Source organism: Oncorhynchus mykiss, chromosome 15 (genome assembly GCF_057628025.1).
Source record: "Oncorhynchus mykiss isolate SJ-2025 chromosome 15, ASM5762802v1, whole genome shotgun sequence".
Lineage (NCBI taxonomy): Eukaryota > Metazoa > Chordata > Actinopteri > Salmoniformes > Salmonidae > Oncorhynchus > Oncorhynchus mykiss.
In genome coordinates, this window is record NC_143036.1 from 57,671,312 (window position 1) to 57,695,559 (window position 24,248).

Below are 24,248 nucleotides of genomic sequence, written 5' to 3' on the forward strand. Positions count from 1 at the left end.
TGTGACGCAGCATCCTTTAATATTTACAAAATGTAAACCATTTACAAAACATATTACGTCATCTGACATATTCTCAGTCAAAGCCCCCGGCGCTTTACCCTGCCCTGACTTGTGCAATCTGAATAGTAAAAAAAACTAATATTGTAGATTTCAAGAAACCTTTCCAAAATATCTCAAATAAAAATGTCATGGTACCATCTATTTTTGAAGTCATCAGCAGTTTATTCCAAAAATACAAAGCATTTGAATGATTATTTCAAGACTTATTTCTATGCATTGATACTGCAAGCTTTCCAACAAGAATAAGTCTAACCTATCCACCATCAATCACCATAAAGCCATGGGTCTGTCCTTACTCCCTAGCCTGTAAGAGAGCCCCAGAAATGACACAAAAGTTGGCAACCTCTGACGGTTTCCCAATCCCTGTACTGCCTATAGCTCTAGCCTGCAGTTGTCTATATGAGACTTCGTTCTGTTCTGGAAATGTAATGACACTGTTGCGGCCTAGCAGGACTGGGTTGCCGCCCCCCTACAGGCACTTTTTGGTCCCTTTGTTCTCCTCTTACACATCATTCACCGAGTCCATTTGAAGACTTGAAGAGTGAGGTTTTAACTTTCATCAAAGTTCGGTTTGTTTATATCATTGAGTTTTGTGGCTCATTTCTACTCTTGAGTAAATCATGAAGATGGCCATGTTTGGTAGTCAGAGTGTGTGGATCCTCAAGCCTCTGAAACACTGTGGAACTCCTGTCCCATTGGATTGCCTCCTACAAGGCTGGGCCCTGATAGGCCAATCAAAGTCAACTATTTTCCACTGTCTTTGTCCACCTCTGATGGTGTGGTGTATAAATACCGTCTTCCCTGTCCATGGGAGAGAGGAATGGTGGGGGGAGTCTTTTAGTCTCTCATTGGGGACAGTGTGAGTGTGTTTGTGTGTGCCATCACCTGCCTCCCCCTCCCTATTTACACGTGTGCATGTCATTCATGCTCTCACACTTCTGACACCTCACATAGCAACACCACACAAACTTACACTCGCACCTCTCTACGTGGCGAACCACGTGTGTATTATACCCTCGACCGCAGCAGAGCAGGTTACACCCGTCGGGGCCGGCCGAGGTGCGGTTACACCGGCGCCCTCTAGTGCCCGCCACGCCCCAGCGCCGGTCCTCCAGACAGTAGTTAGGAGACTTGTTGAGGAAGATAAGTTCTTCCTTCCCGATGGGCACGTGACGCTGGTCCTTCTCCTTCCTCCTCACCTTCCTCTTGGAACGGTCCAGCACCTGAACGCTTCCCTCATAGCGCTCCTTCAGGAAGTTGCCCACGCGCTCGAACGATGCCATGGTGCGCCAGCACGTCTTGACGGCACACGAGCCCGACACGCCGTGGCAACGGCAGTCGGTGGCCATCGTCTTGGCGACAGCCTGAAAAGGCAAAAGATGGAGAGGATGGTGTTAGGAATTACAACAGACTTACAACACTAAGAATTACAACACTATAAATGTTACGACAGACTCGATGCCAGAACTCTGTTTGATAGAGACTGCCTTTTGTTTACACAAACGCTGTGGGAATGTTTTGAGCAAAATCACAATCTATTGTTCTGAATGCTGGATCTTGGACTGGGACTGTAACATTAGTCCTGAGGTTTGTGCATTCTACTTCTAACTCTGACACAATAGACTCCCTGGGCACTGTGTACAACTGGAACAAAAAGCTAAACTGTCCTTCACAGTTTAAACTGAGAGATTGAGGAGACATTTTCTTATGACCACAAACCCCAGGGCTCATTGGATTTAGGATGACCCCAGAAGAGCCAACAAATTTCACCTCTTTTTCACCTCTTCTCCCACTCCCTCTTCCCTGTCGGTTCAGTTTAGTTGGAAAGGCAGTGTGTGTGCGCGTGTGTGTGGCAAAAGTATGTGTTTCAGTAAACAGATACACTGCTACCATTGTGTCCACATCCCTCTCCAGTAGTGAAGCCCTCTCCTCTTGACAGTGGCTAGTAGATAAGAGAGAGACCCAGTAAGTGTGTCTTAGTGAATGCCATTTAATGGTAATGCACATGCCCCGCCCACCTGAGGATCTTTTTCAGCCATCTATTTCCTGTGTTTGATGGGTGCAAAACCCGCTTGTCCGGATTGATTGCTCTCATTTTACTCCTGCTTCACACTCTTGCTTGTGCCTGACGTTTCCCCCTCACATACTTATCAAGACAATACGTGGTCATCCCTACTGCCTCTGATCTGGCGGTCTCACTGAACACAAATGCATCGTTTGTAAATTAAGTCTGAGTGTTGGAGTGTGCCCCTGGCTATCCGTACATTTTCAAACCAAGAAAATGCTTTGCATAATTTAAATAATTTCATATTCCTTATAATTTTACTCTTGATACATAGGAATATTTGATCAATTACATGTACTTTTGATACTTAAGTATATTTAGGACCAAATACTTTGACTTTTACTCAAATAGTATTTTACTGGATGACTTTCACTTTTACTTGAGTAACTTTCTATTAAGGTATCTATTATACTTTTACTCAAGTATGACAATTGGGTACTTTTTCCACCACTGCTCAATGGAATACATTGTCTTACCGTTGAATATATAACAACGCTAAAGCTTTGTCTGGGATTTAACGCACGTCTCGACACGTACTGTACACGACAAGAAAGACAAGAAAGATAGCTTTATTTTGATGGGTGTTCATTTTTTGTGGAATTCAAAAAAAAGGAATAATTTAATATGGTTGAAATGTTTACAAAATAGATGCGCTGAAAAGCAAGTCCCGAATATGAACACTCGGATTATAGTGATATGTCTGATTTCACAAACCATGTAAAGTACGTTTAGATAGGCATAATCTAGAGCCAAGCGTTTTTTTTATCCGTGGGTATCCTGCACACTTGTTGAATTATGCAAGAGTATGTGACATTAACAGTAATTAATTAGGCAGTCTAGACAGCGCAGGTGGGTGCAGGTAGGGTATACAGAGAAAGTGTTGGGTGGTTACGGCCCTCTTCCACTCCATTATGTTAATGTATTCATTTATACAGCCTGTGTATTTATATTTAAAAAATACCTGATACTCTAATAGAATGTAAACAGAGCCTTCAGAAAGTATTCAGACACTTGCCTTTTTCCACATTTGGTTTTATTACAGCCTTAATTTAAAATGGATACAATTTAGATTTTTTTTGTCACTGATATACACACAATACCCTTTAATTTGACTAATTAATAAAAAAAATGAGAAGCTGAAATGTCTTGAGTCAATAAGTATTCAACCCCTTTCTTATGGCAAGCCTAAACATTTCAGAGGATAAGTTGCATTGACTAACTCTGTGTGCAAGAATGGTGTTCCAACATTATTTTGTAATGACTACCCCATCTCTGTACCCCATACATTCAATTATCTGTAAGGTCCCTCAATCAAGCAGGGAATTTCAAGCACAGACTCAACGAAAAAGAGAAGGGATGTTTTCCAATGCCTCGCAAAGATGCCTCGCAAAGATGCCTCGCAAAGATGCCTCGCAAAGATGCCTCGCAAAGATGCCTCGCAAAGATGCCTCGCAAAGAAGAGCACCTATTTGGTAGATTTTAAAAAAATCCACCTTACAGCAAGACAATAACCTAAAATGCAAGGCCAAATATACACTGGAGTTACTTACCAGGACAACATTGAACGTTCCTGAGTGGCCTATACCTAAATCTCCCACCAAAATCCCTGAACTCCCTGAACTCCATTCATTATTTGTCTGTGCCAGTAAAAGGTTTTATATGCTGTCTCTGCCTGGCCGGTTCCCCTCTTTCCACTGGGATTCTCTGCCTCTAACCCTATTACAGGGGCTGAGTCACTGACTTACTGGTGCTCTTTCATGCCGTCCCTAGGAGGGGTGCGTCACTTGAGTGGGTTGAGTCACTGATGTGATCTTCCTGTCTGGGTTGGCGCCCCCTCTTGGGTTGTGCCGTGGCGGAGATCTTTGTGAGCTATACTCGGCCTTGTCTCAGGATGGTAAGTTGGTGGTTGAAGATATCCCTCTAGTGGTGTGGGGGCTGTGCTTTGGCAAAGTGGGTGGGGTTATATCCTTCCTGTTTGGCCCTGTCCTGGGGTATCATCGGATGGGGCCACAGTGTCTCCTGACCCCTCCTGTCTCAGCCTCCAGTATTTATGCTGCAGTAGTTTATGTGTTGGGGGGCTAGGGTCAGTTTGTTATATCTGGAGTACTTCCCCTGTCTTATCCGGTGTCCTGTGTGAATTTAAGTATGCTCTCTTTAATTCTCTCTTTCTCTCTTTCTTTCTCTCTCTCTCGGAGGACCTGAGCCCTAGGACCATGACTCAGGACTACCTGGCACGATGACTCCTTGCTGTCCCCAGTCCACCTGGCCGTGCTGCTGCTCCAGTTTCAACTGTTCTGCCTGTGATTATTATTATTTGACCATGCTGGTCCTTTATGAACATTTGAACACCTTGGCCATGTTCTGTTACAATCTCCACTCGGCACAGCCAGAAGAGGACTGGCCACCCCTCATAGCCTGGTTCCTCTCTAGGTTTCTTCCTAGGTTTTGGCCTTTCTAGGCAGTTTTTCCTAGCCACTTTGCTTCGACACCTGCATTGCTTGCTGTTTGGGGTTTTTGGCTGGCTTTCTGTACAGCACTTTGAGATATCAGCTGATGTACGAAGGGCTATATAAAAACATTTGATTTGATATGCTATAATTAAGTCAATATCCGATGGATTACAACATTTCAAAAAGCTTGGAGTATCTTCATCCATTGTCCAACTGTTGCATTTATTAGAATTGTTTTTAAAACTTTTTAACAATTTTGATGACTGTTGCTACAATTTAGATGGCCTGGTATCTGCTTTAACTCATTAGTCACGCTGTCACGCCTCACCCATTAACTCACATCATCGAGGATGTTACACTTTCTTTCCCCTCTCTCCTTCTGTCCCGTCTGAGCATCCCCCTCTCACACTGACCTTCTTATTCTCCCTTCCCTCTACTCTGTTTCCTCCAATCTTTCTGCTTTTCTCTGAATATCGTTCCCGCTCTCTCTAACACACGCACGCACGCACGCACGCACGCACACACACACACACACACACACACGCACGCACGCACGCACGCACGCACACACGCACGCACACACGCACGCACACACACACACACACACACACTTCCTAGAACGTCTCCTGAGAGTATTTTTAACAGTGTGTGATAAATTCTATTAACCACTGAATGGTTTGGTCCTAACTCCTCTCCAACCCCATATGGTGAACGAAACCCATAACTATAATAGCTACAGTAGGATTCCTTTCATGGTGCTCGATTAGTACTGTCATACCAGTCATTCATTCAGACACAATGAACCCTACACCTGCTAGTCTTGACAACTTGAGTTAAAGCTCCCATGAGCCCTATTCAGCTTTTACATATTCCCCAGAGTACCCTTAACAACTGTGTTCACTATAAAATACTCTCTCTCTAGCTAAGTTGTGGATGTGTGTGTTTTGTTCTAGGGTGTATTGTGTCTAATCTAACATCAAACTTCATTGCTGTGCTGTTTTTTATTCTGTACACTGTTTGTGTGTTGTACATGCTCTGTAAGTGTTCTTCGCCCTCAATGATTGGGTGTGTGGGTTGGGTCTGTGTGCGTCGCGTCTCACCTGTCTCCCGGCTTCACTGTTGTGCTGGTTCATGGTGAGCAGTGCATCCCCTCCCCTGGCTGAGGACATATTCTTCACTGAATTATCTATGAACTTCCTGCTGAACCATGTACCGTACTGGATATGGTCTGAGCAGCCGCCCCAGTGCCACCCTTCGCTGGGCGAGCCTGTGCCCTGCAGGCTGGTGTCACAGCCGCACTCTGTCATATTGCCCGCACTGCAGGAGCGCGTCACTGCCTGGACCAGCCCAGCCGCCATCACCGCGTGGATAAACGCCGTCTCCTTGGTCCCTGTCAGAGTCAATGAAAAGAGGTTGTCGGACGGGCAAATGTACACATGGATTATCGTGTAACAGTGGCTGTGGACCTCTAAAGCAGGCATTGGGTGGATTCTGAAAAGATTCCACTGCAACAACTTTCAGCCAATAACACTTCAGACAGAGGAAAATGGCACAATTCTAGAATTACAACTTCCGTGTGTCTCAGTAGCACAGGCCTAGATATCCATACAACTTCCGTGTGTCTCAGTAGCACAGGCCTAGATATCCATACAACTTCCGTGCATCTCAGTAGCACAGGCCTAGATATCCATACAACTTCCGTGTATCTCATTTGCACAGGCCTAGAAGTAGCACAGGCCTAGATATCCATACAACTTCCGTGCATCTCAGTAGCACAGGCCTAGATATCCATACAACTTCCGTGTATCTCATTTGCACAGGCCTAGAAGTAGCACAGGCCTAGATATCCATACAACTTCTGTGCATCTCAGTAGCACAGGCCTAGATATCCATACAACTTCCGTGTGTCTCAGTAGCACAGGCCTAGATATCCATACAACTTCCGTGTGTCTCAGTAGCACAGGCCTAGATATCCATACAACTTCCGTGTGTCTCAGTAGCACAGGCCTAGATATCCATACAACTTCCGTGTGTCTCAGTAGCACAGGCCTAGATATCCATACAACTTCTGTGTGTCTCAGTAGCACAGGCCTAGATTTCCATACAACTTCCGTGTGTCTCAGTAGCACAGGCCTAGATATCCATACAACTTCCGTGTGTCTCAGTAGCACAGGCCTAGATATCCATACAACTTCCGTGTATCTCATTTGCACAGGCCTAGATATCCATACAACTTCCGTGTATCTCATTTGCACAGGCCTAGATATCCATACAACTTCCGTGTGTCTCAGTAGCACAGGCCTAGATATCCATACAACTTCCGTGTGTCTCAGTAGCACAGGCCTAGATATCCATACAACTTCCGTGTGTCTCAGTAGCACAGGCCTAGATATCCATACAACTTCTGTGTGTCTCAGTAGCACAGGCCTAGATATCCATACAACTTCTGTGTGTCTCAGTAGCACAGGCCTAGATATCCATACAACTTCCGTGTGTCTCAGTAGCACAGGCCTAGATATCCATACAACTTCCATCCATTGTGGTCGTATAATACATCATTGCTCTGGAGGGATACATGTGAGATGTGAGTTGAGTAGACACATAGCCCCATGGGAACTGTCCTGCCCTGTGTGTGTGTGTGGGAGGGAGGGGGGGGGGGGGGCGTTGGGTTACACTTCACAGGTTAGGGGCCACAGTAGACCCTGAGTGAGGACAGACAGCTCTGGCTCAGAGAGAGACTTAGAATATGTTGGATCAAACCGGTATCACGGTCACTTGTAAGGCCATCTGGAAATCTGATCATTAGATTATGTCCTGTAATGAACGAAGGCTGAATTTTTTTTCACCCAAGTGCATGTTTAATGGGTAGACTACTAAGATGTATAGTTTATGGAAAGGGCTTGATAGACAAAACTCTAAAATATGCAGAATCGTCTGGATGGAACAGAAACATAATGACACCTGGTGACATCACTTGTAATGATTCAGAGAGTGCAGCTTCTAAGAATGGCATGGTGTTTAAAAGGTCATACATAGTCTATCTTTTCTGTCAATCAAGGTTCAAACGTAATTTAGAGGTCCAAGCCACAGGTTGACCCAAAAGCCTTTCCTCCATGGAACAACAAGAAATCACCACTTCAAATTTGAGTTTGGCACTATGAAGGTTAGATCATTCAAACAAATGACAATTGCGGTTATTTAGGTTATCTGTGCTGCATTATAAACATTTCTTGCTGCGCCCTAACCCAATAAGAACATTGAACACAGCAGAGCATACGTTTTTACAGTTGATTGTACGAGTCCGGACATAGGCTAAATCTATGCATTTCCATCCCATTGTATTATGCATAGGCCTAAATCAACATAATTGATATGGTCAGTTTTTTTCTCCGATGTTTTTCGTCTGGGTTGAGTGAAGAAAGTTGATAGATGGCATGTGACAGGGTGCAACAAGGATAGAGAGGAATTTGGAAGAATGAGTTTCATGTGAAACTAAAATGTTGATAGCTAAAACATGCGCTGACTCTTAACCATCTTTGAAATCTGCATGGAAACAGATTTCTGGAACGCTATCTCTAAAAACAAAGAAACGGTGCTCTTATGTTACATGTCGACCATGAATCTCCTAATTAGGATAATCCCGGCTGGTTTCTGCACCAGAGGGGAGTAGAAGTTCTCTGTTCAAAGACCACACTTGACCGTGGATAAATGCTGTGTTTGGACGGTTAAACCGAAACAGATGTGCGCACATGTTCTCTCTCTCTCTCGCCCCATAGGGCATACAGCTGCACGAGTGGGCAAATCAAATCACGTCCCCTCCCTGGCCAACATTAAACATTTTCATGACTCGAACCATTTTCATGACTCAAACCGAATAAAGAGTTATGGAAAATGGAAGACGTGCTTCTTTTTGAGGCACTATCAAACAGAAAGACAATTGGGGGACTGTTTTTATATAGCAATTGCCTTAAACGGTCAAATACCAAATGATGTGGGCACACATATTAAATATCGGATTATGGAATACGACCATTATAATAGATGCACCCAAAATATAGTCTAATTTTCCAAATTAAACCCAATCAAAAATAGCATTATCAATAGCACATAAAAGTGCACGCAAATTTTTGCCAGCGGGGCACAAAGCACCCTATTGTTTTATGTCTATTAAAACGAGTATTTAAACCGCCTGTCCTTACCACTGGTTAGCTCGTAGCCGAACACAGAGAGCTCTTTGGCTGTAGAACAGTTCCAACGCTCGTGCTCGAACTGCGTCTGGCACTCCGCGATGCCGATGCGCGCGCCGTCCTTGATGCTTGGCAGGAGATGGGGCTTTCTCTTGCACAGGTCCTTCTGCTTGTGCGTCAGCGGGAGATTGGCGCAGCCCAGCTTCTCTGGTACTCCCACGGAGGTTATTCCCAACCACCTGAGACACAAAGCAAGCAGAGGAGACAGTGCGTTACTTTCTAAACCCCATTCAGCCCCAAACGGAATCGTATTTCATGCATAAACAAAATGGTGCAATTTCACAAAAAGCCAAGCTTAAATCACAAGCAATGAAATATACTTACATCCAACTGGCTCGACAGCAGACAGGATACAGTGAAAACAGTAAGAGAAACAGAAAGCAGATCTGATGTACTCCACAGCCGCTTCTTCTCTCCATGGCCACCTCATTTACAGAAGATGACTGGCCTCCCGGGCACTGGGGAAGGGTATGTCCATGGAGCGCTGGATCGGTGCTGGGCTCTGTCTCATGCTAGCCCCACAGCATAGGACCCTAACAGAAATAATCCTCAATCCGTGGTAATCTCGAGCAATTCAGTAAAAAAAACATCCACGGGGAGAGAGAGATGGTGATTATAATCATGTGGCTCTGCGGCTAGTAGCCTACAGTTGGATGGGTGATAAAATAAGTTCCCGACGGTGTTCCCCAAAACGCAGACAAACAGTTTTATCCTGGACTGGGAGAACCCACACAGAGCGTCTCTGAAAAGCGCGCTCCCAGGCTCGGATTGGCGCACCCGTGTATTAATATTCAGCAGACGCGCATGTCCTACGCGCTAATTGGACGGACGCGCAAAGAAAAACGCATGCCGCAGATGGCATTGACAGGAACTGAGCAAAACGTTTGGCATGAGAGAAGGCGGGGTTCCACTAGATAGCACATCCAAAGTCTAAATTGGCTATAGTCCATGGTAAATATGTATGAAAACCAAATGTAATTTTTGGTCTTAATTTGAGGTTAGGGTTAGGAATAATGTTATCAATGTGATTAAGGTTAAGGTTAGGTTTATAATCAAAAGTTAAGAAGATTGTAGAAATAGACGGGGTTTATGACGTTGTGGCTGTGGTAACTAGTAATGACCGAGAAGGTGGAAGGAAGAACAAAAGTCAGCAGAACACTTCTTTATAATGGTCACTTCACTCAAGCGCTGTAAACCTCATCATGTCAGGCGAATATCATTTTTCCCCGAAAAATTCCTTGATACGAAACCTTGAGTGACGTGAGTGCATAAGATATTTATAATACAATAGATTATCTCATACACAACAATTATTTCATGATAAACGAGGCCTGGTTTTGAATTTAATACCAATTTAATTCCAACTAATTCTTATGACAAACGAATTTATATATTTGATCTATAATCATATTTATTGATTGCAAATGCAATGGTTTCCTTTTTTAAGATTCATATAAATCTACAGTTAGAGAAAATGTCCTCATGATTTCAACACATCGAAATCATCCTCCGAGTCAAAAAATGTTTTTCCGTGCTCGTGAATTGTGTAATATTCGTTAGGTTTAGAATGTTTATAATCTAATTTTGCCATTTAAATGTATAGTTTAAGTGAACAAAGCCTTGATTAAAATGCAACGACAATTACAACCACATTGCCCATTGAGTAACCAATTATGTTTGAGTAAATATTTTCAATCACTGTTGAGTTCTTTGCCTTTTCCTGAATAATAAACATCATATGTACAGTCAGCGAGCATTTTCGACATTTTAAGGACATTTTTTAAAAGGGTTGACTGACCAGCTTTCTGTTTAGTATATTAGACGGGGCTGTATGGGGCAGACGAGGTGAGGTCTGCTCAGCCCCCAGAAATGTCACAACCCTCCCAAGCCTTTCAAATTCCCCGACTAAAACAGTGCAGAGTGAATGGTCTCCCTGAAATTTGACATCAGAGTTCGGAATGAATCGCAGTGCTGGGCATAGTCCATCATTCCTCCTTGGCGCGACAACAACCCAGGCGGCAGTCTTCAGGGCGGTTACATGTGCCCAAAAGACAAGCCTTTGTTTATAACATTTTATAACATTTTACATTAACCTTCATTTTGATCGAGACTTGTTGCATCTACCTTATTCTATCCCTCGCCCACCCAATGCTGTTATTTAGCCACATGTCGCACAAGACCATTCAATTTGAAACACTATAGGCATGCACTTCACTTTGTATGCGTTCCCTTTATTTGATCTAGAAACTATAAAACAAAGGTTTTAAACAAATATGGATATATTTTCAATATATCGCTACATTGTATTACATTTTTATGCGGTCATATAACCGTGTTTATAATGTTCTCTAGATAGGCCTTGGCTACATTTAATTTGAACACACCATTGTCAGTGTAAGTAGGCCTAAATAAAATAGACTAATAACTCTCTGGAATAAGGCCCTAGCAGTACGTCGACCTCAAACACGAGTTAGGCCTGCATTTAAATCAACATTAGTTTGACTTCTCGATCCTGCTGCTCGATCTCTGCCCAGATCACACCGTGGGTAGGGTGATTGGATGTGTCGGATTAGCGGCACATGACTGCAAAGGACAGGGCTCGTTACGCGCCAGACGGAGTTAAACCACATTACACTGATATTCATTTTATTATAGCACAGTTATAGCCTAATTGAAAATAAGTCTCCCTAATTATTAAGGGCTCCGGTGTGGCGCAGCGGTCAAAGGTACTGCATCTCAGTGCTAGGGGCGTCAGAGACCCTGGTTCGTTTCCAGGCTGTATCACAACCGGAAGTGATTGGGATTGGCAGCGCACAGCGTCGTCCGGGTTATTATAAATAATAATTAGTTCTTAACGGACTTTCCTAGTTAAATAGAGGTACAAAGAGGTGTTCTTCTAAACCAGCTGATGATGATGATGATGATGATAGAGATGATGATCAGGTATTGGTGGCACGAAGGTAATTACAAAACGCAGAAGGAAAACAAAAGAGAGCCTCTGCCCACCTTCCTCAGAGCATCACACGGCTTCATACCCCTGCATTGTGATGATGACTGTTATTAAAGGATTTGTCTAATACTGTGCGCAAACAGCATGCACAGGCTTATCCTCATATGGTGCACAACTTAAAGGGGAGATCTGCTTACAAGCTAGTGCTTTGTGGAACCTTCAAAACACAGTTTCATGCTTTTAGAACATAGTTTCTGGACACAAAGTTAAGTTAAGAAAATATATACTTTAATGTTGTAATGGAATAACTTATATATACCATCTGGAAACACAAAGCTGAAGTTAGTGCCATTTGAAGATAGTTCTTTAAAAATAAATGAATAGTGTTGATAATATTTAGCATTAAGCAAATATGTCTATCTGTTTTCCTTCATAATCACTGAATCAAATGATTAGGTTTGCTCTCAATGTTCCATAGGACCACTAAACAGAGCTAAGCAGGTAGTCTCCACTCGTGTGTGTGTTACAATTACCTTCATCTTCACCAGCTCAGTTCCCTCCATACAAATGATCAGAGGACAGATCAGACAATATATATATAGATCCATAGCATACATTACACCAGTCCTTCATTAGCATGTAAACAATATGCTGCGTGTAAAACATTATACACTGGTTATCAACATTATAGGCACGAATAAACATCTGTAGAAAAATATATAGAAATATAAGAAAATCATACATAAGCCATTCACTTGAAGAATAGCTCAGCTTTCGTCATTTCTTTGGCATAGAACACGTTGTGGTGTCAACAGGACACGCGGATGGATGAGGTACTGTATATGAGGAGGAATAGCTGGATACCCAGAAGTCCCTCCAATGGTGAAAGATAGGCTTTCCTGATGCATAAAGGCATCAAAGGCACACATCAAAAGTCTTGAACCTCTCCTCGGAGACCCCCAGACGTTTCACAATGTTGTTGTGGCTCTCAACTAGCTCACCTGATTAGTTGACCAGTTGCATCTGAATCAGGTGTGCCAGGGAATACATCAAACACATGGAATTGCCGGGGGGTACCCGAGGAAAGGATTGGGAAACAATGCTGTACAACATTTCAACAATGTTTCCACAACTATAAAACTATACAATTGTAAGGGTTTGTGCTGGAGCATTGAGGGAGCATTGTCGGTTGGTGGGAGAGCAAGGCGTACATTTGGGATGTGCACACGACACACTCCTTCGACAGTCACTCTCGCTCTCCTCTTTTTTCTTCCTCCAGCTGCGTCACTCGTCTTTTGGCGGTCGGCCAGCGATCGTCCTCTTCCACCATCTGGAAACCTTTACCTAGCAGAGGTAGCAGTCACATGACGGACGGACGGACGGGGGACGGGGGGCAGTGCGTGGGCCAATCAGAGGAGGTCTGTGTGACAGACAGTGGTGATGTCTGTCTCACGGCTGACCAGTCAGGACTCTCCTGTTACTTCAGCACTTCCTGGATAGGATGAGCTCTCATTCATTAGAGAGACGCTGGTATGGATACGCGCACACACACACACACACACGCACATTAGTAAGCAAGGACACAAGCACGCAGGCACACACACAGTCTGTGGTGGTGAGGGCTGGGTCTAGTTTCCTGTGTCTCTCACACACAGTCTGCTCAGCAGAATCTGCGAGTACACCTGGTTCACCGCTCCTCTCACATGATAGGTGGAGGAGTTAGACCCCGACCACTGGTTCTGGTGCTGCAGGGTAGGCTGATCACTGTACCCGGTTCCAGTTCCACTGGTTCCAGTCCCAGGTTCCTCGCCGTGTCGAAGGAGCTTCATCTTCCTGTGCAGGGGAACCTTGGAGAACGGCAGCTTTTCAACCTTCAAGGAACACAGCGAGGAGAACCACGTAAACACCTCACCTCTAACACAACATCTACATACTGATGTTATACTGTAACTAGGTAACTAGACCATGGCCAGAACTGACTTCTACTACCGGAGGCTAGCTAACGTTGCCTGGTGTTTCACGGAACAGAACAGAGCGGAAGCCCATCGTCACAGTCTGGGGTTCCTCTAATATAAATCACACAGGAACAATTCAAGCCTGACCTAAATCCTGACATAACAGAAACCCTGTCCATCCCCGCAGGGTTTGGGTTAGACATTACTCCATTCATGTATCCCATTCTTCCTTCTGGCTTCGTTTTGGGAAATTCTGTTGCCACTTAAAGACCCATATGAACTGGGAGGGGATGGGCGGGGGTATGGAGGGGCAGGGGAGGCACATGTACATATGCCCGAAACCACTTCACAAGTGCCCTGGGGCCCAGCTGCTACCAACGTGGTGCTTTACTGCCCAATAAAACCCGGCCTAACGGCTAATTACTGATTAACCAATCCATGGACAATTTTATAGCCGAATTAAAACAAGTGACTGTTCTTTTTACAGGGAGGTGGAGAGGGGGGAGAAGGGGAGTGTGTGTGTATGTGTGTTCCAGCAGGATTTGCTTCTAGAAAGCTCCCTGACATGGATGGGGATTGTTCAATCAAGAGGACATAAGAACCGATTTGCTCTGGGCCCAGAAAATGGCTGTTCGCTATTTGGATCCTCCATAGGGCCAAAGCCCCGGATTATTTAAGCCCAAAGATTCCCTCCTGGAAAATCGGCGTGTGCGCAAACATAAATAGCAAGTATCCATAATGAAGTTATTTCAGATATTACAGTCGGAGAGGGAGAGGGAGTCCTTGGGGAAGAGCTTGCTGTGGATCTAGCTGTGCTCCCTGGCCACTGAGGTTTAGACAAACCATTAGTTATAATTGGTATCAATTACTGTATCCAGAGAGAGACATATGATACCTGTGTTATAGTGTTGATAACATTGTGCTGTGATTTGAATAACTGACTGGTAGGTAAGCAAATACTGAGAATGAATATAAACTATGATAAACAAAATGAACATGCTGAATTAGGACGTTCAAGGTGATACACACTGTTTCAATCAGGGTGGGGCGAGAACTTAGGGTACTGTCGTTTTTTAGACAAGGGTGAAGGCTGGTTGGGGGGGGGGGCGTTACCTCATGAAAATGGCAGGCGCACTGTCCCTGCAGGAACTCTTTGTAGCGGCCCATGGTGACGCTGAATGTGTCTATGACCTCATATCCATGGTGCTTTGCGGCGGTGATGATGTTGCTGTTCTCTCTGTATAGCTCCTGTACTCCTCTCTGGGCAAGTTAAAGTAAGACAGCAAAGAAGTAATCGCATATCGTAGCCATAACATTGTTGTACAGTTCTCTGAGGCCCCTATTGCAACACATCTGAAGTATAACTTAACTTTGAATTGAATGAGTTGTATTGCTGTTGAACAGGTGCCATTGCTGATGTTGGACCAGTCAGCATGTTGGAAGCCATGGACTATTAGCCAATAATGTTTTAGATAAATACACACAGCACGGGCAAAGGGCTATCCACCATGTGACTAAGCAGTGCCTTTTAAAAAATGTAACAGATAAGCAGTAAAATTAACAGCGTGGAAAAATAATTTGAGTGAAGAGAGAAGCTGAGGGGGAAAGAGAGAGAGAGGAAGAGAGAGAGGAAGAACGAGAGAGAGAGTGAGAAAGAGAGAGATTCAGAGAGAGAACCAGAGCAGTCAAACAGAGAAAAGAGTTGAGGAGGAGACACCAAGAGTGAAACTGAATGCACACAAAGAGGAGGATGGACCTACCAGTGAGAGAGAGCGGATGCCGTCCACAGGGAGATGGAAGCCCATGCCCAGAGACTTCACCACCACCATGATATCCTGTAGCCCTTCCCTGGAGGAGAGAGGTGGGTAATGAGGTCTATTCTTGGCCAGTGAATAGATTTAATTAAGCAGTTGCTAATTCCTGAACGGCGTTAGGAAGGGCGTTTGCCACAGAGTGTATGCAACAGTGGGCTTACCTCGCCAGCACTTCTCTCATGATCCTCAGGTGGTTGGTGTTGAGCCACTGGACACCTCCTGCCACCAGCACAGTCTGACGGGAGTTCTCCAAGGGTCGTGATCTTCGGGAGGGATCAAAGGTCAAAAAGACATCAGCTCGGCAGTAGGACTATATCTATTGAACAGGCATAGGCACACATGCTGACAACGTGCTTCTGCTTTCACACACACACACACACACACACACACACACACACACACACACACACACACACACACACACACACACACACACACACACACACACACACACACACACACACACGCAAACAAAAAACCTGGAATTTAGTGATTTTAGGGGCAAGAGAGAGTCGTGGGTGGGAGACCTGCTGTGTTAAATTACACTGTGACACGACTCCTAACACATGACTCTTAAACGCAGCCCCTGGCTCTTTGATCACAGCAACTGATTAAGGCTTCCTCTCCATATGGGGGGACAGGACTTGAAGTGTCTATGGGAGCTAAGAGCCAAAATGTCTTCAGCATAGATATGGCTTCTTGATGCCAATCTAACAGCTGATGAGTAGACTGCAGTGATTACAGGACATACTGTAGTGCAGCAGGGGCACTAACGCCAACCCTCACCCATCGACCCACCCACCCAGACTCCCCCTCTCCTTCACCTCAGTATGAGCTGTTCCAGGGCCCTCTGGAAGGTGGGTCTGTGGCTCTGCTCCAGCCAGAACTGGGGGTAGTAGGAGTAGGAGACGTGTGTGTGTCCCTGATTGATGTTGCGATAGACCAGGCTGTCGTGGGCCTTGCCCCAGTCCTCCAGACTAGAGTTGACCCGCTCCATCAGGAAGTACATCATCCCCCGGTTAGTGGAGTCACCTATGAACATTACCTGAGTGACAAGAATAATGGTTTTGACTTGAAAGGATCGAGAACACCTGGGTTGTTTTCATTAGGGCACACCGTAGAAAAACGTACCAAATTGTTTTGGAGCAGAGAACGAAAATTGACATTTCTTATTGGAGAAGTTCATTTAGGCCCTCCCTGTTTCAGCCCATTTCTTTGGTTTGCTGGCTAATGAATATGGCCCAGTTTTCATTGAATTTTGCACTTCAAAATGATTTCACTGTAGTTGACTGGCATGTACTTAAATATATAACGGCTGACCTTTATAACTGCAACATTGCCAAAATGTGAACTCATGAAAGGCAAATCCCACTAGACACACACTCGTTGAATCAGCGCTGTTTCCACGTCATTTCAATGTTGAATTGACATCTGTGCCCAGTGGGTTGCTTCTATTACGACAAATCCACATAACACAATATGACAAATCAAAAGTGATATGACAGTGTCCAAGTCCAGTTTCCAGCTAAGCCAATCAGAGTGTGTGAAAGAGCCTTTTCAAACACGGAACAGAGCCAAAACAGATGGACTGTAGTTCAGAGTGAGAGGTGGCCAACATCTCATCTTTGTGAAAAGCTTCTGATTGTTCAAATCTGTTGATGAGAAAATGGGGAAGTCCAGAGAAACGTAACAAACACGACATCTGGAGCAAACTGACGTAAATCGTACCTCATGCATCACTATTGATACAGATCCATATTAAAGTAAGGGGTAGACTGGGTAGGGTATGTGAGGACAGGAAGTTGAGAGGCTTTATTATAATTAGCTGCAATGTGAGCTAAAGTGGCTAAAGTCCAACTTGAATCACACGTTCACACTGACCTCTGACCTGGAAGTAACTGGCAACTCTTTCACAAACCACTAGCCACATTCACCAGAGACAGCTAAACCACTATCCACATTCCCTAGAGAGATTTGACTAAGCCTATAGAAAGCCCTAGGACTGTAAATGCCTACTGTGGCTCTAAGGCATTGGTATTCAAAGTAGGGGTCGCAAACTGCAGTGGGACAAAATGTTTGTTTTTTTAGGAACAAAAATTAAAAGTACAGATTATTGTATGGGGCAATACATAAACATTTTTGAGATAGATCATTTGAAAGATACCATTTTATTGCGTAAATGTTTCAAACACAGAACAGAGCCAAAACAGATGGACCATAGTTTAGAGTGAGAGGTGGCCAACACATCATCTTTGTGAAAGCTTCTTTGGGTTTCTTTCCATGTTGATAAAATATGAACATGCAATGAATTGAAGGTTATTTGTTGATGTAAAAATCTAAATTGACTGATTTTAAGGTTGTGTCATTAGATTTGGGGTGGGATCGCAAATAAATTCTTGAGAAAAAATGGGGTCCCTCAGAAATTCTGGCGAACAAAATGGGGTCTCCTCTGAAAAACTTTGAATACCACTCCTCTAAGGTGTATACCTATTATACCTGATATATTTCCTGGGTTGATTTAACGGCTTTACGTCCCTGAGGGCCGCTCCGTACTGTGACACCAGTGCAGCGAACTACATGCCCTCCCATTAGCATTGCTGGAGTATATGAGCCAAAGTCTAAGACTTTAGTTTATACAGTATACTGCTTCTAAGCTCTGCCAACCCCTGCTGGGTTTACAGACCTATTCATACAGCGTCACATAAACCCCACTCTCTCACCTCAGAGGCATCATACCATAGCCTACCTCATCTACCCTCACCACCTGGCTTCAATGAGACGGAGAGAGGGAGAGAGAAAAAGAAAACAGAGATGTTTGAGGGATGGCTCAGCCCTCAAATGAACTCACGAGGGAAACGTGCTAGACACTGCCTGTCTTGTTATCCTTACATGATCATCTCTGCTCCATCTTTAGACCAGATGCATGCTGGTTAGCGTAGTCTTAACACACATCGGCCCACACCTTTCTCACACCCAGTGCTGACCAAGCATACGCTGAAGTGCCTGACCAATACAGCTGGCTTCCATATCATTCTGTTATCCCCTGTGCAATATCTCTCACACACATATAAATAGTGTGTGTGTGTGTGTGTGTGTGTGTGTGCACGTGCGCAAGTCTTATGCATGTGGAATATATTAGCACTCTCACTGAATCTGTCGGCGCTGCTGTCTGTCTGGATCCATGTGTCGTCTTTTATGACTCAGCTGGAAGGCCTTGTTAGCGCCTAGTTAGTACCCAGTTAGGGCCTAGTTAGTACCCAGTTAGGGCCCGCTGCTAACCTACTCCAACTACCTCCCGCTTCTGCGGAACAAGCTCATTTCTAATCCGTACTGTTAGTAGATTGTGGGACAGTAACCTGAGCAGAGAGCTAGCTAGGAACATGAGAGCAGTGCCTGAACTCAGGTCACGGACGTTGGACATGCACTGCTCGTCGAAACATCTCATTCCAAAATCACGGGTATTAATATGGAGTTGGTCCACCTTTGCTGCTATAACAGCCTCCACTCTTCTGTGAAGGCTTTCCACTAGATGTTGGAACATTGCTGCGGGAACTCGCTTCCATTCAGCCACGAGAGCATTAGTGAGGTTGGGCACTGATGTTTGGCGATTACGCCTGGCTCGCAGTCGGCGTTCCAATTCATTCCAAAGGTGTTCGATGGGGTTAAGGTCAGGGCTCTGTGCAGGCCAGTCAAGTTCTTTGACACTGATTCGGACAAACCATTCTGTATGAACCTAGTTTTGTGCATGGGGGCATTGTCATGCTGAAACAGGAAAGGGCCTTCTCCAAACTGTTGCCACAATGTTGGAATCACAGAATGGTCTAAAATGTCATCGTACGCTGTAGCGAGAACAGAGAACGTGTTTTCACTGGTCCAGAGTCGAATGGCGGCAAGCTTTACACCACTCCAGTCGACGCTTGACGTTGCGCATGGTGATCTTAGACTTAGGCCATGGAGTGTTGTACTTTTGTGCATGTTGAGTATGTGATTGTGTCTCAGTGTAAACAAGGTATGACATGATTGTTAATTTTGTATAAAATCTATTTTTGGACTTGGTTAATGTGCAGAATAAAAATAATTATAATTATGTTCCGGCCCCACGACCATCCACTTCGACAAAAATCATCCCACTGATGAATTTAGTTGCCTTCCCCTGCATTAGGGCTTACCTTCCTATACATCATGCAGTCCTGCAGCTGGGGGAGGTCCAGCAAGGGGTGGTAACAGCCCTCGGGTTGCCAGGCAACCTCTCTCCAGTCACAGGTCCGGTTGTCGGCACAGCTGAGACAAGGAACCACCCAACGACCTGGGGAGAGAAAAACAGAGGGAGGGAAAGAAATGGAGAGAGAAGAAGGACACGCAATCGGACAACCAGAAGTGAATAAAGTGGTTAATTGTTCCTGCTCCAAAAAACATTTTTATTCATAAATATAGATACTTCCGTGAACAAAACATAGACAGAATTCTCACCTGCAAAGCTTCACATTGTGCAAGTTATAATTCTCCACACACACTTCACATTGCTCTCCCTGCTGACATTTATTATCTGCCCTGCTGGGTAGGATATTGGGTTTTAATAGCTGAGTTTAACCTCTGATCCTTTGCACTTAAATCAAAGGGCAGAGTGTGTTGGCCACTTAAATCAGCCTTCTACAGATACACACAGAGCAAGGTTTCATATGGACATCTGGGCACGTGTGCAATACATTTCAAAGCGATGAGAATTAAGTAGAACATTTCTGAGGAGCGATTTTTTTTTGACAGTAATTCATAAAGCCTTTCAGCTATGTATGAAATGTTATCTATGAAAACAATGTGAAGTGATATCTTTAGGGAGGAAACAGACCTGGTACATCCCCGGAGGTGCAGGGCCGCTTTGGGGAATGGGGCTCGCCTGGAGAGAGTTGCCCAGGAAGGGGCTCCAAACCACAGGGCTGATCTGGTTGCACCACCAGGCCACAGTCCTGCGTAGACACAGGGAGAAATATATTAGATTTTGAGGGATGGTCCATCATACTGGGAGGCTGAGGGAACTTTATCATGTTGAGTTCATGTTGAAAACTAGTATTCAGTAGTATTGTTATTGCTATTGTTCTAGTATCCACTCAGTACTATTGTTCTAGTACCCATTCTGTGCTATTGTTCTAGTATCCATTCAGTGCTATTGTTCTAGTATCCATTCAGTGCTATTGTCCTAGTACCCATTATGTGCTATTGTTCTAGTATCCATTCAGTGCTATTGGTGTAGTATCCATTCAGTGCTATTGTTCTAGTATCCACTCAGTGCTATTGTTCTAGTATCCACTCAGTGCTATTGTTCTAGTACCCATTCTGTGCTATTGTTCTAGTATCCATTCAGTGCTATTGTTCTAGTATCCATTCAGTGCTATTGTTCTAGTATTCATTCAGTGCTATTGTTCTAGTATTCATTCAGTGCTATTGTTCTAGTATTCATTCAGTGCTATTGTTCTAGTATTCATTCAGTGCTATTTTTCTAGTATCCATTCAGTGCTATTGTTCTGGTATCCATTCAGTGCTATTGTTCTAGTATCCATTCAGTGCTATTGTTCTAGTTGTTGTGACGATGAAACACAGTAATGCAAATGGCAGGTTGGGGTAGATTTATGACCATATGAATTTATTTAACAATTCAACTCATCTGAGCATTTCTACAACCATATCGGTGATGGAAATGTCCATTTTCAAAGGCTTTCATAGCTGTAGTTGTGTACTGATAGGAATGATCATGTTTTCCCCTCTCTGTTTGAGTCATGGGAGGCAGTTACTGTGGTCACTGACCACTGACTCATTACCTATGTCTACATTTTTATTTTATTTAACCCTTATTTTATCAGGTAATGGTAATGACCTTTCTGCCATTCCCTCGCCCACCGTGTTTCCATCTCTCTTTTGGGCCCTCTCTATTCTCACAATCTTTCACTTCTTTACTCATCTCATTTCCCTCCATCTCCCTCCCACCCTTCTTTGTCTCTTCTCTTCGGTATCAGGAGCTTGGCGGTGGGTGCTGTGTCCCACTCTTTGAGGTTGGTGGTGGTGGGGGGTCAAATGGTTGGAGGTGAGCGGTCAGAGGTCAGACAAACCTAACCAGATGAATGACAGCGGCTGGGAAGCTACGTATCCCAGGGGCCCCGTGGGAGCCGACCGACCGTCTAGTACTGAGTACAGAGAAAACGCCAGGCACCTCCCCTTACCATCGGGCTTGCGGCGCGACTGAACCTCACACACACAAACATAGATGCTCTTCACACACACACACACACACACACACACACACACACACACCTAGATACACGTACACTTTCCTTTTCAAGCGGGCCATGAAGGAACTGAACCTCACACACACACCCACCCACACACACACCCAACCTCCCCCTCCCTCCCTCCCTCTGAGGGTCTTCAGTTCACACGTCCACACCACATTCCCCACGGCTCCGGCGCAGCTCTCAACAAAGTGCCACAAGACAACTTAACAGGGATTTTCTTGTTCGTACCTGTGCACAGTGTACACGCCACAAACACAGAGGCCCTGGGGTTTGAGGGAGCCGCCTGGGGCCACGGCCCAACCGCCGTTATGGAGGAAACGAACTGCAGCTGCCTTTCATCCTTCCCTCCATCCCTCTTCTTAAAACGGACCGGAGAGTCTTGCTGCCACGTAAAAAAGATCTGTATATACAGTATACATATATATATATATATATATATATATATATATAGAGAGAGAGAGCTCAATCGCAGGCCACGATCATCTCTTTATTTTTCTCTCTGCCCTTTCTCCATCTTTTCCCTCTCTCTCTCTCAACCTCCCTCTATCTTTTACAGTGGCAGGTACGCACATATACCAGCGTTTTATCTGTCAAGTTCTCTTCTTCCTCCTTACAATGAATTATAGAACAGGGAGCAATAATAGCATCCCCCTGACATCAGCCCTCAGTGAAAACCTCTGATTCATAGACCATCAATTCTCAGCCAGGCTCCCCAATAGGACTCTCCTAACAACACATTTGGTTAATAAATAGCTGAAAACCAAGAGATGGTTTGAGGCCACCTAGGGACTAGAGAGCAGTACTTCAGAGGAGAATGTAGTGTGCGTGCGTGCGTGCGTGTGTGTGTGTGTGTGTGTGCGTGCGTGTGCGTGCGTGCGTGTGGGGTGACTTGGTTATAAGGTTCTGAGTTCAACACTATAGTAATCTGCATTGATCAAAGAGCTATGCTAACCAACCTCGAAAAAGGGAGTGCTAATCCCCGACACACACACACACACGCACACGCACACGCACACGCACACGCACACACACACACACACACACACACACACACACACACACACACACACACCTAATCCAACCGTGATCTCCATTAGATCATAGCTGCTTGTCTCTGTGCCAAGAGGCCTTGTTAAGACACAACTACCTGCTTTAGTTGGAGCAGACACAAAGCCTGGTCAATCTACTAATCAGACTCCAATCCTCCAGGACCAAACGGACCCTACTCATTAGAGAAGCCAGCTTAGTAGGGAGACCAGGAGCCTCCGTTCACCTCAAGTAGGGGTTGAGATCGGAACAAAAAGTTAATTGGGGGGAAAAGGAATAACACACTAAATAATAAATATATTTGGGGGTATAATAAATATTTGGTGGAATTCTATGTCTCAAAAGGGTATCAAGTTGTAGCACAAGGGAAACACACCCAGGCATAGGAGTGTACAAACACACACTCCAAAAATCACTCCTCTGAAGATAGGCTCAGTCTAATCCTGCCTGAATAAAACAATACAACTGTATAAAACAATAAAGCTATTGGAAATCTCTTTCACCTGTCTTCATACTGGGTCTCCCAGGGGTTGTTGGCTGCTGTTGAGACGACAGGCAATCCCTAGAAAGACTGCTGAAATACACTGTAAGTTCTGACTACAAGGCAACAGAGTTCTAGAGTTCCTTCAGGGCAGTTCTACTGTGAAGCGCTGGATTCCTCTCCTCAGAAAGTCAATTTCATGGTTACAGGAGAGCCGCTGAACATTCAAAAATGTCAAACCAGTAAAAAGTGTTGTTAATATCGTTATCAAAATACCACCCCCTTTGTAGCAAGAGAACTTGAGCAAAATAACTCTTAGGCTTTACGTTTGATTGACCAGTAAGGATCTTCAGCGTAAATTAAATACAGTGCTTATGTGGTCTAGGGCACTGCATCGCAGTGCTAGCTGTGCCACCAGAGACTCTGGGTTCGCGCCCAGGCTCTGTCGCAGCCGGCCGCGACCGGGAGGTCCGTGGGGGCGACACACAATTGGCCTAGCGTCGTCCGGGTTATGGAGGGCTTGGCCAGTAGGGATATCCTTGTCTCATCACGCACAAGCGACTCCTGTGGCGGGCTGGGTGCAGTGCGCGCTAACCAGGTCGCCAGGTGCACGGTGTTCCCTCCGACACATTGGTGCGGCTGGCTTCCGGGTTGGATGCGCGCTGTGTTAAGAAGCAGTGCGGCTTGGTTGGGTTGTGTATCGGAAGACGCATGGCTTTCGACTGTCTCTCCCGAGCCCGTACGGGAGTTGAGGCGATGAGACAAGATAGTAACTACTAACAATTGGATACCACGAAATTGGGGAGAAAAGGGGGTAAAAAAATTAATAATAATAAAATAAAATGCAGTATTTATAATAATGAGAGGGACATCCGAGGTAACAGTTAATTTATAA

General features: G+C 44.7%; 2 protein-coding genes across 5 annotated transcripts in view; both read right to left on the reverse strand.

Annotated features, from left to right (window-relative positions):
- Window positions 1-9,695, reverse strand: LOC110490327 (protein Wnt-16). The gene is made up of 4 exons (XM_036944637.2): window positions 9,147-9,695; window positions 8,775-9,001; window positions 5,676-5,965; window positions 1-1,424 (listed from the first exon to the last, which is right to left on the reverse strand). The coding sequence occupies exons 1-4, from the start codon at window positions 9,239-9,241 to the stop codon at window positions 960-962; spliced, it is 1,077 nt and encodes a 358-aa protein (XP_036800532.1). The 5' UTR covers window positions 9,242-9,695; the 3' UTR covers window positions 1-959.
- Window positions 9,696-12,038: 2,343 nt separating this feature from the next.
- LOC110490750 (cadherin-like and PC-esterase domain-containing protein 1) overlaps window positions 12,039-24,248 on the reverse strand; it is a 66,510-nt gene continuing 54,300 nt past the window's right edge. For 3 of the 4 annotated variants that reach the window (XR_016486779.1, XM_090200448.1, XM_090200447.1), the window contains exons 15-21: window positions 20,388-20,505; window positions 19,711-19,847; window positions 16,366-16,586; window positions 15,703-15,804; window positions 15,488-15,575; window positions 14,841-14,987; window positions 12,039-13,643 (exon numbers count right to left, since the gene is read on the reverse strand). Coding sequence is in view for 2 of the 4 variants with exons in the window: in XM_090200448.1 (XP_090056574.1) it covers window positions 13,401-13,643; window positions 14,841-14,987; window positions 15,488-15,575; window positions 15,703-15,804; window positions 16,366-16,586; window positions 19,711-19,847; window positions 20,388-20,505 (1,056 nt within the window). In the remaining 2 variants the exon portion in view is untranslated. Of the gene's footprint in view, window positions 13,644-14,840; window positions 14,988-15,487; window positions 15,576-15,702; window positions 15,805-16,365; window positions 16,587-19,710; window positions 19,848-20,387; window positions 20,506-24,248 lie in introns of those variants that run through there. The other variant, XR_016486778.1, reaches the window with a different exon arrangement.

Bases quoted from the DNA above. Each gene is read 5' to 3' on its own strand.
- LOC110490327 (XM_036944637.2), bottom strand. From the start codon at position 9,241: ATGGAGAGAAGAAGCGGCTGTGGAGTACATCAGATCTGCTTTCTGTTT. The intron at 5,966-8,774 runs GTAAGGACAGGC...TGACTCTGACAG, and splicing joins CGGCTACGAGCTAACCAGTG to GGACCAAGGAGACGGCGTTT. The intron at 1,425-5,675 runs GTGAGACGCGAC...TTGCCTTTTCAG, and splicing joins ACAGTGAAGCCGGGAGACAG to GCTGTCGCCAAGACGATGGC.